Source organism: Bos indicus x Bos taurus, chromosome 29, assembly GCF_003369695.1.
Source record: "Bos indicus x Bos taurus breed Angus x Brahman F1 hybrid chromosome 29, Bos_hybrid_MaternalHap_v2.0, whole genome shotgun sequence".
Lineage (NCBI taxonomy): Eukaryota > Metazoa > Chordata > Mammalia > Artiodactyla > Bovidae > Bos > Bos indicus x Bos taurus.
This window is the reverse complement of record NC_040104.1, coordinates 16,502,601-16,517,811: the sequence shown is the minus strand read 5'-3', so window position 1 is coordinate 16,517,811 and position 15,211 is coordinate 16,502,601. Positions and strand designations below refer to the sequence as shown.

Below are 15,211 nucleotides of genomic sequence, written 5' to 3'. Positions count from 1 at the left end.
GGTTTGCCTGACCCTCTCACACACGTGCTGTGCTTACATTGGCTCAATCGCATGCTTAGTAGATGATGTTTTACCCTTGGAGGAAGGCATCCCCTACCCAGAACATGGGGAAGAAATGCCAACGAGAGGAATGAACTATACTGACATTTTGGAACCCTAACATGCAAGTGTTTGGTGAATTAAGCAAGCTCTTTTTGAGTAAAATGTTCTGACTACCTTAGGCCTCACAGAAAACAACCGCCACAACAAAACAGCATCGATTTAATTTCCTTGGCTCACTGTGGGCTATGAGCTGTTAGGTGTAAAGGAAGAGCCAAAATCACAAAATCACTCCCTGTTACAAATAACAACACAAGCAGGTTTGCCTTTCCCTACAGCGGTCAGACCTATACTGAGGAGAAGCAGAAAGTCTGGAAGTAAAGAGCTGGAGCAGTCAGAGCCCAGTGCCTTTGCGTCCCCATTCCTAAAGAACTGGATCTAACCTATGGACAGCTCCCTGGGTGATTCCAGAAGGGGCTCGGGTTTTGCTTTTCTTTTTAATTGTTTACTTCGTTACATGTCAAAGCATGTTGAACACAACTCTTCTCAAGTATATTTGAGAAATTTAAGCAACTTAGAAGTAAATCCAAGGTGATAGCAGGCTTTCTTTTTTAAAGGTTTCCTTGATGTGGGCCATTTTTAAAGTCTCCGTTGAATTTGTTACAATATCGCTTCTGTTTTGGTTTTTTGGTCATGAGGCAAGTGGGATCCTGGCTCCCCGACCAGGGATGGAACCCACATGTCCTGCATTGGAAGGGGGAGTCTTAACCCCTGGAACACCAGGAAGCCCCACAGTAGGGTTTTTTTTAAACAAGGAGTTCACTGGCGCGTTTGAAATAGCTCACACAGCATCCAAAACTCTCTAGAGCATTTTGAACACTCGTACCTTTTTGGGGTTTCTTCTCTTGAGAGCACCTCTGTGTTTTGTCTTCTGACTTTCAGAAAGTAGCCTCACAACTGAAAGTATGAGAATGGCAGGCATTCTTCCCATCTCATATCATCCCAAAAGAAGGAGGTCCTTCCCCAGTGAGTGGTGAAGGGGTGTTTCCTATACAGCACCACGAGGCTGACGGCTGCCTGATGGCGGTCCAAAGATTCTGTCTTGGCTTCAAACGTGGCCTTGTCTTAATTCTGGAAACAGATGTGAGCCATGTGAGGATACAGAAGGAGGCTGAGGATTTCAGACCTCGCGATGACTCCTGACAGCAGCTCGGCCAACGTTCATTTTCCCGTTTGGAAAATCAAGGCCCTGGAAGGTACGATGACCCGCTGTGCATCCCACAGCAAACCAGAGGCTGTGTCTGGACCAGAAGGCATCTTTTGTCTGCCTGTGTCATATTCTATTTACTCCACCTATACCCATTCCTCAAAAAAGTGAGGGGAAATTGACAAGCAGTCCGCATGCCACTTTAAATATGCAAACCCTGATTGTATGTCATCAAGAGCCTGTGGAGGAGCGGAGCTCACTGTGCTGGGGGAGCCAGGAGGCGGGGCCTCACCTCTGCTCCCCAGGATTCCCGTCAGCAGCACGGAACACGCCTGCCATCTGTACAGGTAGACTTCTTCCCATGTACAGAAAGGATAACTTTAGCCTTTTGGATTTCTTCTCTATTTCATCTTTTCATTTCCATAATTCTCATGTTTTAAACATAACATGGGCATTTAGAGAAAAGATTCTGTATTTAACAGATGACGTCTATTGCCCTACGTTTCAGTTCCTGCCTGCCTCCCTTTCCGAGGGGTCCAGTACAGATGAGAACTGTGGGTGTGAGTGAAGGGAATGACGTGGCAATAGCTGGGACTGGTGATAGGTTGGATCACTGATTGCACTCTCCTTCGCTGTCTCCTTCGTCCTTCCCAGGGAACACAAGGACCCCCTCGCCCACACGTGAGCCAGTGCTCTCCCTTCCCTTGACAGAGCAGGAGAGGTGTGACCCCACCTGGCCCTCTCTTCAACTCCACAACCGAAAGAAGCTTGGTCCGAGCTGGGCCTGCTGCCTTTACATCCTCCTGCTCCTCTCAGAGAATTTGAAAATGAAACAGAAGGTCTAGGGTGTGAGAAGAAAGGTGTAGGGAGCATGGCGAATGAAGAATTGAGCCCATGACACACAAATATTTCAAATGAGATCCACACCAATGTTTTCTCCTGAGGAGAATACTTGTTAAGGAGGATGTGATGTGATCATTAAAAACCTTATCTGGAGACCTTCTTTTCATTATTATTTCCTGCTATTTTAAAGATGAATCTTGGGAATAACAGATGTCATCTGTTTTGAAGAATTAAGTAATTACAGTAAACACCACACATGTGCACAGGTACTTACGCATGCACGCACACACACACACACACACACACACACTTAGTGGGAACTCTGAGAGTTTTGTCTAGTCCCAATATAGTTTCCTTCTGCAGACTTTAAGATATCTGGCAGTTTATTTCCCCCTTGTTTTTCTTGTGTCATATAGAAAACAAAACTGAACAACAGCTTGGGGCTAACATCATTGCTCATCCCAGAAAAAGCCACTGTCTTTTATTAGAAAACATTCCCTTCCAACTGCTATGATGTCCATCCCTCAAATTCTCCTTGAGGAACCACTTCAAAAGTCTGCAAAACTGGCAGCTCTGATGGTATGTTTTCCCTTCCTATAAGCCATTCTGGGAACAAAGACAATGCACTGGCTATAAAATTGCCCAGAGTCACACCTTCAATTGTCATTTATATATATAAAAAAAACAACTTTCCAAAAATGCTTCTTGTAGAAATCTTTTTAAAATCCCAAAATACTTGATTATTTCAAAGAGAGGGAAAAAAAATAGCAATCTTCCGTCATGACACCTCATACATAGGAAACAGAAAAGGAGCCTAACTAAAGGATTCTAGCCTAGCTAGAATCTGAACTAAAACCTAGTTCTACTGATTAACAATTCAGTTCCTTCCCAGAATACTATGCTGATATTCAGAAATTCCAAAAATCAGATTCATTGAAAGCCAGGTAAGTGTACAGCCATAGCCAACTTACACTTCTAGGAAGTTCTAATCAAATAGATATTCTGACAGAGGAATACTTCATTTTCAAATAATGTTACTGAGCCCTAAGGAATGGAAATCTACTCACACACTCATGTAATATGCCAGAAGCAAGTATCTAGGTGATTTTCAGGCTTGCCTGGAGGTAAAATCAACAGGCAAACAACTAAAGCCAAACCATGCTTCCTACGTAAAGGTCCATGCCCCCAACGCATCAGATACACACTGTAAGAAATGACCTTCATGGAATGCTCAGGAATTAGGGGTAGTCTTTTTGCAGAAAGCCAGGTGGCTCTCATCCCATGATATGGACCTGATGGGAGAAGATGGGAGTTGTGGGAGGTGCGTGAGCATGAAGGGGCAGGGATCTCAGAGCTCTGTTACTTATATATCACAGCGCCATTGACTTGCATATATTGTCTTGAAGGAAGACAGAGCTGGGCAGTCCTGGAAATACGGCTGGAAGTAAGAGCCGAGAGGGGTGAGCACCGATGCTCTTGGACAGGCTGACTCAGCCACAATGGGAATGACGAAGGAGATGCTTCCATGTCCTCAAAGCCCAAGGAGTAAGCTCGCAACCAAATTAGTTCTGGGGTTTGGTTTAAAATAAACGTTAAGGGACTTCCCTGGTGGTCCAGTGGCTAAGACTCTGTGCTCGCAATGCAGGGCGCCTGGGTTCCATCTCTGGTCAGGGAACTAGATTTCATATGCTGCAGTAAGAGGAGAGTGCTTGCTGCAACTAAGATCCAGCAGAACCAAATAAATATTTTTAAAAAAATAAACATTAAAAAATGCTTGAGAGGGGTAGTAGTAGTGCCTTACACAGATACAAACACTCTTGAGTCTCAGCTGTTTGGTGACTGCCATGAGCATATGCACTTGGTGAGCAAGTATCAGGGCAGCTGGCAGGCTCATGGGGCAGACCTCACCCCTCAGCCACTTCTAGCCATCTGCAGAGACTTCTGTGCTCTAATGAAAAGTTCCTCAAATGTTTACCCTCATAAGAATTAAAAAAAAAAAAAACTGGGAGCAATTTGCTGTTCCCAGATGATACACTTTTACTAAACAAACCACACAGTAGAGGGACCTTCTTGGGATTAATTAGTGAGACTATTTTCCCTTCTGAACTCAGGGTCCAGAGGTACAAGGTAAAGGCAGGGTCAGTCCAGTGAAGTGTCCTGGACCTCCATCAGATTCCAGGGTCCATTCACTTGTGAACTTCTGTACAGCCTGAAGAGCAATAACTGTGTTTCGTCATCACCATCATTATCACCATCCATAGCAACAGACGCAAGCATTTGTGGCTCATCGATGGCAAAGACAGCTCCAGCTCAGCACATCCCATTTGTCAGATGGACATCCTTGGACCAGTTCTATAACACGTTAGACATCTAAACCAATTGTGCAGAAGCATTGATGGGGAGAGAGTTCACGGCAGGAACTCAAGAGCAGCTCGCACTTGTGAGGTTGGAAAGGAGCAGATATTCTGTTGAAAGAAGATGAATGGGTTTCTCTGCGAGCATGTGGTTAGAGTGATTAGGGTTCGAACCCCACTATTAGCAGCTCCTCCGACACACACACACACTATTATAGGATAAAATCTGCAAAACCACAATCATGGTTTCCCCAAAGGACAACCTAAGGTTAGAGATGGTGCCTGAACCCTGAAACATGACCACAACTTGAATTCCAAAGGGGTCCTGTATGTCTGAAATCCAGGCAGGCAGTGACGGGCATCCATTGGCACCTGCACCATGAAAACCACCCACACAGGCTATTCAGGATCCTTCTTTACTTGCTGTAGCGAGCACTGTCTTTCCAAGCTTCTTTCCTGAGAAGAGAAGCTAGGGAATCACTCCATGAGCTCCTATCAAAACCACATCCTCCTGGACTGAACTCTGAGCCTGGCGGGAGGCCCTGCTTCGTAGGCACCCTTTAAAAAAGACTGAAATTCAGCAGTTCACGACTTGTGCATTGCACTAAACAGAAGAAGAGAAGAAACCCTCTGGAGGCAGGGCAGGGAGCTCTCCCAGCTGCCGAGGCCAGAGGTCATGGCAAAGCTGGTTCTATCAGACACACGCTTGGGAATGACCACAGCTCTAAAGAGCCTCGAGATAGGAAGGGCTATGGAAATGGTGACTAGGTAAATGAAAGCTTCTTCATCGGTATCACTTTACAGAGCTGGTCACGACAGATAGAATCCTTCCTGGGAGGATGGTGATGCGTGAAGTAAATCATGCTTAGTAAATCTGAACAAGAAAGCTCTGAATCACATGGAGGTTACCTGTCATGCTGTGCTTTCATCCCGGCAAGGTCTGAGAAGACTGCAAAGTGCCCTGGTACGTTTTATTCAGAGCGGTTCTGGGTGCAAGTTGAGAAGTATGGAAATAATCTGCCTTTTTCCTGCACTATTCCTGTGACGCACAATCTGCATGGAATTCCTCTGGTCCTCCGTGTCTACAGAAGCTCTGGTCACACGGAAGCTAGTATATCTCACCCACTCTCACTGGAAGGAGACAAGCTCCTTGCCTTTAGCGGTTTTGAGACATAGGGTAGAATGACTGCAGGGCAGCCCAGATCTGCAAGGCTTGGTCAGACTTTTTCAGACCACGCTGCCAGGAAGAAGCTGGAGAATCTGACACCTGCTGGCGGAGGTGGGAGGTCAGAAAAGGCACAAAGAAACATGACGCGGGATGGGTGGGAGAAGGGCGGACTGAATTTGGGGTTAAGAGATGCAAAAACGTTACATTTAGAATGGATAAAGGACAAGGTCCTACTGTAGAGCACACGGGACTGTGTTGAAGATCCTGTGATAAACCAGTGGGAAAGAATATGAAAAAAAGAAAAGAATTTTTTAAAAAAAAGAAACATGAAGTTAACAAGCTTTTCTCAAAGCTGCCAGGAGCTGCTGGAAATGAAACGACTGCTTTCCGACACTTCCTCCTCTCGGGTGGGACTGGCCCCCAAGGACACAGCACAGTAATCCCTGCATGGTTCAGCTCCGACCTCATTTCTGCCTTTCAGCGACTCTCCAGCTGCTTATTGAAATCCCAGAATCACAACAGGTTAGACTTATCTGAAAACTATTCTGCATTAACACCTACCTTTTCTCTTAATTTGTTGCTAGAGGCAAGGTTTGGGAGGCAGGCTTGGATGGCAAGTCCCCGACACACTGGCCAATTTGTCAATACTCACGCACAATATTTCAGATGTTTGGGGGGGGCGATGGCTGCACTTTGCACCCGGAAGTAATCATATGTGAAAGCTGTCCCTGGACTTGCCATCTGGGTTACCAGGGGAGCTGTGGACATAGCAGGTCCTCCTGAAGACACTGGAGGTGCAGTCGCCAGAGCCTCACCTCCCCTGCTTGTAATGGAGGATTGTTTTCCCGACCCCCTGCCTGTGGTCAGAGCCCACGCCACAGGGAGCCCCACTCCACCCCCAAGGGGGCCAGAGAGCCTGAGTCAGGAGCCCGACCCCTCCTTCATGCCTGAGCCAGGCAGGCTCTGCTCCCCCACACCCCCTGCTTGACAATGAGGTACCACACCAGGTGAAGAGGGACATGGAACACTTTTTAATGTCAAGTCAGAGACAACCCTTCCCTCCCAGCCCCCAATCCCACCTTCCCTTACCACATCAGGACCCCTCCCCGAGGCCCCTCCGGTTCCCAGACTTCGGGGGACGAAGAAAAGTTTACCTAAAAACTGCCTTTTCTTCTCTTTCATACACACGCACACAAAGGTGGGAAATTAAATAAAATAAACCAAGAGGATTCGATTCTCCAGCGGTCACAAAGGCATCCTAGATTCCCATGACGGGCTAAAGCGAGTGGTTACTGACTGCGGAGTTGGTTCGGCTGCTTGCTGTCTGTCCACACCCGGGGCTCTTGCTGGAGAAGCCGGGCCTCCCGCATTAGCCCTCGTGTCCGAGAGCCGCCCCTGGAAAAGATGCTGTGCCTGGTGTTAGTGTTTGGTTTCTCTTTTCGCATTTTAGAAATGTCTCTGACATGTGAATAACCCAAGAAAATAAAAAGGCAGGAGCTGATTACACAATTACCAGTAAACTCTATCATCTTTTAGAAGAGCAACACACAGCTAACGCCATATACAGCATGCAGTAATGTTTGAGAAAGGACCCTGCTGAGAAAGAAAATGGCTAGAACTCTAACAAAAAAAATATATGTATATATATACTATATAATATATGTCATCAAAAGAAGCATTGTCAGCAAACTCAAGATACAGTGCAGGTCACCCTTCCGTTTCTAAACAGCATGTAGAAGCATAGTATTGTCTGCATTAAATGCACAGAATAAGAAGAAATCTGTAGCGCTGGTGGAGATGTTGGTTAAATTGTATGTGGTTTGTTTTTTTTTTTGGTGGATTTGCCAAATCCTCACCAGGTGGTCAGTGCCTGGTGTGTGGTCCACCAGTTGTAAACCTAGGTAAGAAGTACACTATTCACGTCTAACCTTTAACAAACACACTTCCCTTCACCCCTTTCATCTGTGTACTTTTTTTTTTTAGTTTTATCTTGTTTTTGCACTAAGTTTTAGACTCATATCAGAAAATATAATTAATAAAATTAACAATGAATCAGAATCCCTTATTATCCATGATGTCCATGTAGTAAAATGGAAAAAAAAAAAAAAGAACGTTTAAGAATATCTTTTGTGACTGTTGATTGTGGGATTGTTGTAGCTGTCAGGCTGTCTTGTTTTTTCCTTTTTATTTATCTTTTTGATGCTGCATTTCATCACACACGCAACATAGGGACACAGTCCAGGAACGGGCCCGCTCGCCTCCCTCTGAGTTCTTCTCTATGGAATGGTTGAATTTGGGGTGGCCGAACTCCAGAATTTTCCTTGGTGGGGGGGCACTGTGGTGGGCAGAGCGGCTGAGCCCCTGCCCGCCTGGTAACAGAGGTCACGCCATGCAGTTTACGGGTGGGTCCAGAGCCACGGGTGTTCTTCCCATTTGGAAAAAGAAAGAAAACTTGGCTGTACCTAGGTATCTGCACGGTGATTTCCAGTGTCCTCATTCAATTCGTTTTCCCAGAGCATTCTTTGTTCCCCTCCCTCGAATTTGTGTCCCCTTCGGCTCTGTTGTCTGAATTTGGTGGGATCGTGTCTGCTTTAGAACAGGGGTGCTCGCCTTGTTGCTGTCGGTTGCCATCGCTGACGTGTTGGCGGTGCGGCGGCTCCTCCCCGTTGGGGATGCGGCTCTCACATCAAAATTTGAGGAGCAGGTGCAAGACCAGGAGAGGTAGCAGCCAGAGGCAGCCCGCCCTCCTCGACGACGTCCCATTGCTCACTTCGCTGACGGCACCAGGGCCTGCAGACAGAACACACCTGCCATGAGCCAGGCACCCTGCCTCATGGAGGCGCCTTTCCAGCCAGGAGCCTCCAGCGCCCCAGGTCCACACATTGGGACTGCATGGGGAATGAACCCTCCACAGCCTGATCCCGAGGACACAGCTAGGTGATGGGGAGTCCGCCCGTGCAGGGAGGGGCTGAGAGGTGTGGGTTTCAGTGTGCAGGTGGCCGCTACTCCCCTGCCATCAGAACACGCTGAGGCCCTGGCTCAGGGGGCAGGTTCAAGAAGAAGGTGGTGGATTCATGAACACCCTACCCAGAGCTTCGGTAAGGCGAAATCCCTATATCGTCTACATCATGGTCCAACCCCTCTGAGTACTGCCCGCCTCAAACATCCACGTGGCCCTTCAGCTGCTCCACCTGTCCTGCAGGAAAGGACTTGGTGGACACACTGACCATACCCCTGAAGATGCTGCCGCAGCCTTGGCATTGCTTCTGTTAATCACTGTATTTCAGGACTGCTCTTGGCCTCTCCCCCATCTAGACCAGCTAAGATCAGACCTCCCTCAAGTTCCACAGGCTGAGAAGGTCAAAACCAGCTGCCATGAGGTGGGATCAAGCCAAGAGACAGGTGGCCTCTGGCTGTGCACACAGGAAGATTTCCAGGGACAGAGGGATGCAGAGCGTGCCATGGCATGTGTCTGTTGAGGGGAGATGGTTGGCGCTTTTCTCTAAGAGCCACACAGCAGCCTGGCCTGCACACAGAGACTCTTGGAGATGGAGCCAGATTTGGGAGGCAAGGTAACTATGAGGTCATAACACTCTCCAGCAGCTTCCCTATCATTTAAGCTTTCCGGCTCCCTGAGCCCCATGACCATGAACTCCAATGACAAATGTAGTTAGGATTCATGAACAGTACACACACGTCTGGATGCCCAAATGAATTAGGCGCCTAATGAAGCAAGGCGTCTTCTCAGACAGCACTTGCTCTGGCAGCCTCTGTTGCACTGGACTGTGTTGCCGTTGTTCAGCTGCTCAGTCGTGTCCAGCTCTTTGCCACCCCATGGACTGCAGCGCATCAGTGTCCTCTGTCCTTCACTGTCTCCCTGGAGTTTGCTCAAATTCGTGTCCATTGAGTCGGTGATGCTATCACTGGATTTAGTAGAGGCATTTGAAGCCGGTGCCCCCTCTAAGTCCACATCCTCACCAGGTTGAAGGGACAAAGCTAGACCTGCTTGCCTGACTCAGACGCTGGACATGGAGACAATTCTGGCTAATACAGTTTACCATCAAGCCAGGCTCCCTAATGCCATATGGAACTATGTTCTCAAGTCTTAGAACTCCTAGCCTGGAAGCAATGCCCATATGATTTCTTTCCTAGGCCTTTGGAACAAAGCTCTTTTTCTAACCTAAGCCTACCCTTGAACAGTTATGAGTCTGAAATGCACCAGGTCATCCAGCCTCTGTGTCTCTGCTGCTGCTTCTCAGTGAAGGGTGGTGACTCACCACCCCAAAGTATCTCTTGGCACACAGATTATTTTAAGCTGAGAACAGTCAAGGCTCAAGACTGAGGAAGAAGCTTTGATCTTCCTTGGAAGAAAAGCTATGAACCTAGACAGGGTATTAGAAAGCAGAGACATCATTTTGCCGACGAAGGTCTGCATGGTATAAGCTATGGTTTTTCCATTAGTCGTATATGGATGTGAGAATTGGACCATAAAGAAGGCTGAGCACCAAAGAATTGATGCTTTCAAATTGTCATGTTGAAGAAGACTCTTGAGTGTCCCTTGGACTACAAGGAGATCCAACCAGTCCATCCTAAAGGAAATCAACCCTGAATATTCATTGGAAAGACTGAGGCTAAAGCTGAAGCTCCAATACTTTGGCCACCGGATGTGAAGAGCTGACTCATTGGAAGAGACCCTGATGCTTGGAAAGATTGAAGGCAGGAGGAGAAGGGCACGACAGAGGATGAGATGGTTGAATGGCATCATTGACTCAATGGACTTGAGTTTGAGCAAACTCCAGGAGATGGTGACGGACAGAGAAGCCTGGTGTGCTGCAGTCCATAAGGTCGCAAAAAGTTGGACAAGACTGAGCGACTGAACAAAAACAACACCTGACTGGGTAAAGAATGTAGAAGGAGGACCCGTTCCAGGGAGAGAGCTGTCACCACAGGTAACCACAGTGTGAACTGGCTGTGGCGACAGGGAGGAACCTGCAGAATCTGTCTGTTAGCCTTCCCCTCTGTGTCCATCTCTGCCTGCCCACCAATAACTGCCACCCCACAGCGGCATTTCCATCTCCATGTGAATTGCCTCCTCTCCCTTTGAAGTTCTAACTCCCTGTTCCCAGCATCCTCTTCTTTCTTTAGCTGAAGACGGTATTTAAGTTTAAGGTTTGGGACACTTTGGTGAGTGCATCAGGTTTCCTTGTCTCTTCCATGTTCGTGTGAGTTCAATTGCTCAGTCGTGTCTGCCTCTTCACAACCCCATGGATGGTAGCCCACCAGGTGCCTCTGTCCAAGGGGATTCTCCAGGCAAGAATACTGGAGTGTGTTGCCATGCCCTCCTCCAAGGGATCTTCTTGATCCAAGGATCAAACCTGAATCTCCTGTGTCTCCTGCATTGCAGGTGGATTCTTTACCACTGAGCTACCAGGGGAACCCCTTTCATGTATATGCTGCTGCTGCTAAGTTGCTTCAGTCATGTCCAACTCTGTGCAACTCCATAGACAGCAGCCCACCAGACTCCTCAGTCCATGGGACTCTCCAGGCAAGAGTACTGGAGTGGGTTGCCATTTCCTTCTCTGTTCATGTATATATGCATTATTAAATTTGTATTTTATTTTCTCCTGTTACTCTGTTTCATGTCAACTTAATTATTAAGCCAGCCAGAAGAACCTAGAAGGATACAGGAAATTTTCTTCCTCCCCAACCGCAGGGCTCCTGAGGCCAGAACTCCTTGGCAGAGCGAGTTCTCCCGAGGAGAAGGACAAGAGATGACTCCTCTGCTCCCCACCAGGGAGGTAAGTGTCTGGGTGACATAAAACTTAACTCCCTCTCCCAGTCCACCGCATACCTGTGACAAAGGGGCACCCCTGCAAACCTCCAAAGCTCCGGATGACTTGTAATTCAATTTCAGATTTGCTTATCCTTGACCATTGATCACAAATTGGTTGCATCTTCTAAAATCTATCTCCTGTTTCTATACAGATCATCACCAGAGACCCCAGCTTTTATGTCCAGTCACTGCTGACTCTATACAGCATTCTTCAGAATCTCAGGAGAGAAGTTGCCCCCAGAGAGGACACCCTTCCACTCTGGGACACCCCAAGATTCTTGGCAGGAGAGCCCTACCTTTGCCCGAGGCCAACTCTGAGACGGGGAGTTTGTTCTGGGTCCCTGGGAGCCAGGTTCCAAGTGTGATGGGAGGGTTGGTGGCTGCATGGCCCTCCCCCAGGCACACTGCCCATGATTCCAAGTGTGTTTTGCTCACTTTGCTCACGTGTCTGGACACACAGGCAATTCACGAAGGGTTCCCTTCCTCTCTCACCTCTTTTCTCTCCTGAACACTGGCTCACACAGCTTTGAAACTCACTCCCCACTCATCCCAGCGTGGCCCTCCTGTTCCGGCTCCTGGTAGGAAAAGGGGGACGATGCCAGTTCCCGCATGGAGACGCTTTTTGCCCCTGCCGCCCTCCACCCCTCTGGGCTGCGGGGACCGCACTTCTCCAGGGAGGTGGAAGGAGGATGCACACGCCAGGCAGACAGCCCAGCAGGGATCTGGCCAGGCAAGAAAAGTCAGAAGCCTTGTCTGCTGGCCAGGGAGTCTGCAGCGCCCTGCGGGAGGCAGCTGGGAGCTGGCAAACACGCCGGGCACTTGGCAATGGCTGCGGTGTGGCGGGTATCTGGGGTGCATGTTGTGTTCCGATTCTTCCTAGTCCCCTGGGGCTCCTGGATGCTCTGCTGCCTACTGGGATGCACACAGGGAGCCTGTGGGGAGGGCCCTGATCCCCCATATCAGAGAATGCCTCCCAGAGAAGAGATGAAATGCCTGCTGGGAGTGAGGCAGTGGGGAGGGAGCTCAGAGTATGATGTTCTGTAGCTTCCCTCCTCTCCCAGGTGTGTCCGTGGGGCTGGTGCCCCCTTGGACACCGCCTGCCCCCCTGGCCCAGCAGGACCTCACCTCCCCATCCCTTCCTACTCCCCACCCAGCATCTCTCTGGACACAGCTGCCCTGGAGAAGGAAACAGTGGTGGTTCCTGGAGAAACCTGAGGCGGGGTCTCCTCGCATCCTCTCAGAGTCCACGCACCAGCTGTCTACCACCCACCCTGGACTTTCTGTGTTGACTCCTTATGCCAACCCCAGGCTGATGTTTCTGTGATTCCAAGCTGACCAAACCACTAATGGATTCGATTCCCTTGGCCTTTGGGAAACCTCTCAGCTGCTCCGTAGGACACTCAGAGGCTTGCTCTGACTCCTTAGCCTCACTCTTGGACACGTGTGCCTTGGGCTCTCTCTGCTCCCACTCCACACAACATCAGCAACACACATATGTGTATACATGAGTGTGCACTTTCCAGCCTATTCTCTTTCCTTCCCACCATCACCCCTTGTGCCTGAAATACTCTTCACTAGATTAATTTCTACTCCTTGTTCCAGGTTCTGATCTGGCCTCAGCCACCTCTTCCAGGCAGCCTTCCTTGACTTGCTTTGTTCCTTTCTACCACACCATACACATCCCACTATTAAAATACACACCCGTCCTACAGTTCCCTTCATGAGTCTCGCATGTGTCTCCTCCTCCATGCTGTGAGCTTCATAAGGGCAGGGTCTGTGCCCAGCTGGGCCCTCAGCAAGTACTTAACAAACATTAGTTGAAGGAAGGAAGGGGCCAGAACAGTGACCCTGCTGACGTGTCTATACCTACTTTGTGTGTGTTTTGCTTTTTCTTACAATTCTACTTGAAAAAGAAAAGTACAAACCAAACTAAAAACAAAGCAAAACACTCTTCTCCTACTTTGCCTTCTTTCAAACACCTCTCCCCCACTTTTCTAACAATTCCCAATACAAGTCACTGAAAATCCGAGTGGTTGAGGGAAGATATACCCAGAGGTAAGGCCACATTGGTTAGGATTCCAGGTGGAGTGTTTGCACCTGGAAATGGGTTCTGGCCCCTTGAAGCCCCTCATGTAGGAGATAAAGGCTGTTATCTCCTGCTCTAATGTGTGGAAACTCACTCATAAGTGATGTCCCCAAGGTCCCTTGATTTCTGTCTCCAAATACAATTTTCTTTTCATGGACTTGGAGCTGTGGCTTTGTGGGCCACTCACATCTCCAGAGGAGAAGACAGCAGAGAGTGAGGCTGCAGGGCCCGCCCAGCCCGGGTACCGGGCAAGGTGGGGACCCCAGGCCTGCCCACACTGATCGGCACAGGAAGATCCCCATGAGAGGAGGACCTGCTGTCCAGGCAGGTTGTGGATCCCGGGCTCTGGGCACGAGGCCCTCTCAGAACCCGTGCTGGCCAGAGTAAGAGCTCAGCCCATCTGCTCGGTGATGCGGCCGCACAGAGGAGGTCCGTGTGCCCCATCTAGCAGCACCTCCACTCAGCGGGGAAGGCCTTATTTCCTCAGTCTCATTAGCGAGCTCTGGAGGCCTGAAGAGACTAATTACCAGGACTGTCAGGGTCCCGGAGACCTGTGACGACTGTCGATTTACCCATCGGAAACATCTGGATGGAATGAAAGCCCCCGGATAAGATGAGTTTTTATTCGTAGCCAAGTGACTCGCCCAAGAACCGCCCCCTTCCTTCCCCTGACCCCTTCCTCCTGCCACTTCCCTTCCAGCTCCAAGTTAGAAAAAGAGAGAATGGGGTAAGCAGAGGCCAGCATGCAAGGCCAAGGTCCAAGAAGATCATTGCATGAGAGCATCGTGTGCAAAGAAAGAGGCGGGCCTGCTACAGAAGAGCCCAGACGTGGAGCTATTCTGGGCACTGACAGGTCCCCATTCGTGCTGCCAGCAAAGACAAGTTAGACTTTGCAGGGGAGGCACCCAGGGAGAATCGATGGCCTTGGGGATGGTTAATCTGAATTGACACAGGGCCGGCCCGAGGTCAGGCGGTCCCCACCGGGCTGCCTCCTGGGGTTAGCGCAGAAGAGAACGCATCTTGCAAGAAGGCGATGAGTCTTGCGCCCCCAAGCCCAAGGCAGCAGCTGCCTGGAAAGTAAACATACCAACCTTTCCCAGGGGGCAGAGTTGTGGTTTTCACTTCTAAAAGAAATGGAAAACAAGCCACCGTTAAGGCAGAAAGCAGCCAGAGACGTTCACTTTACCCTCTGATGGTTAAGGGGAGGAGGCTGAACTGGCCCAGACCCTGTACTGTCCTGGCCACAGCCCAGCCCTTGGACACGTGCCCCTCTGCTGTGCTGGGAAGTCAGGTGGCATAGGTTGAGTGGGGGTTGGGGCAGAATGCTCACATTGGATCTCTGATTCAGAGATCCAGCATCCCTGCCGTGTCTTGGCTGGGGAAGCTAGTACCCTGGAGCCTGAGCCCCTAAGCCAATAAACACTTCTCTGTAGAACAACCTTTTTTCTTTGGTCACCAGACTACCTTCTAATTAGTTGAAGTCTGCAGAAGCAGAAGTGGAAGTGTTTATATCTCAGCTGTGTTCGACTCTTTGCAATCCCATGGACTGCAGCCTGCAGGATCCTCTGACCATGGGATTTTCCAGGCAAGAATATTGGAGTGGGTTACCGTGCCCTCCTCCAGGATCTTCCCAACCCAGGGGTTGAACCTGGGTCTCCTGCATTCCAGGTGGATTCTTTAT

General features: G+C 49.1%; 1 protein-coding gene across 7 annotated transcripts in view; it reads right to left on the bottom strand.

Annotated features, from left to right (window-relative positions):
* Positions 1–6,622: 6,622 nt before the first annotated feature.
* Positions 6,623–15,211, bottom strand: part of NTM (neurotrimin) — a 964,242-nt gene continuing 955,653 nt past the window's right edge. For 4 of the 7 annotated variants that reach the window (XM_027531737.1, XM_027531738.1, XM_027531744.1 and 1 more), the window contains 2 exons: positions 14,622–14,654; positions 6,623–8,401 (listed from right to left, as the gene is read on the bottom strand). In XM_027531737.1, coding sequence (XP_027387538.1) covers positions 8,298–8,401; positions 14,622–14,654 — 137 coding nt within the window. In that variant the 3' untranslated portion in view covers positions 6,623–8,297. The remainder of the gene's footprint in view (positions 8,402–14,621; positions 14,655–15,211) is intronic. The other 3 variants (XM_027531742.1, XM_027531739.1, XM_027531741.1) reach the window with 1 other exon arrangement.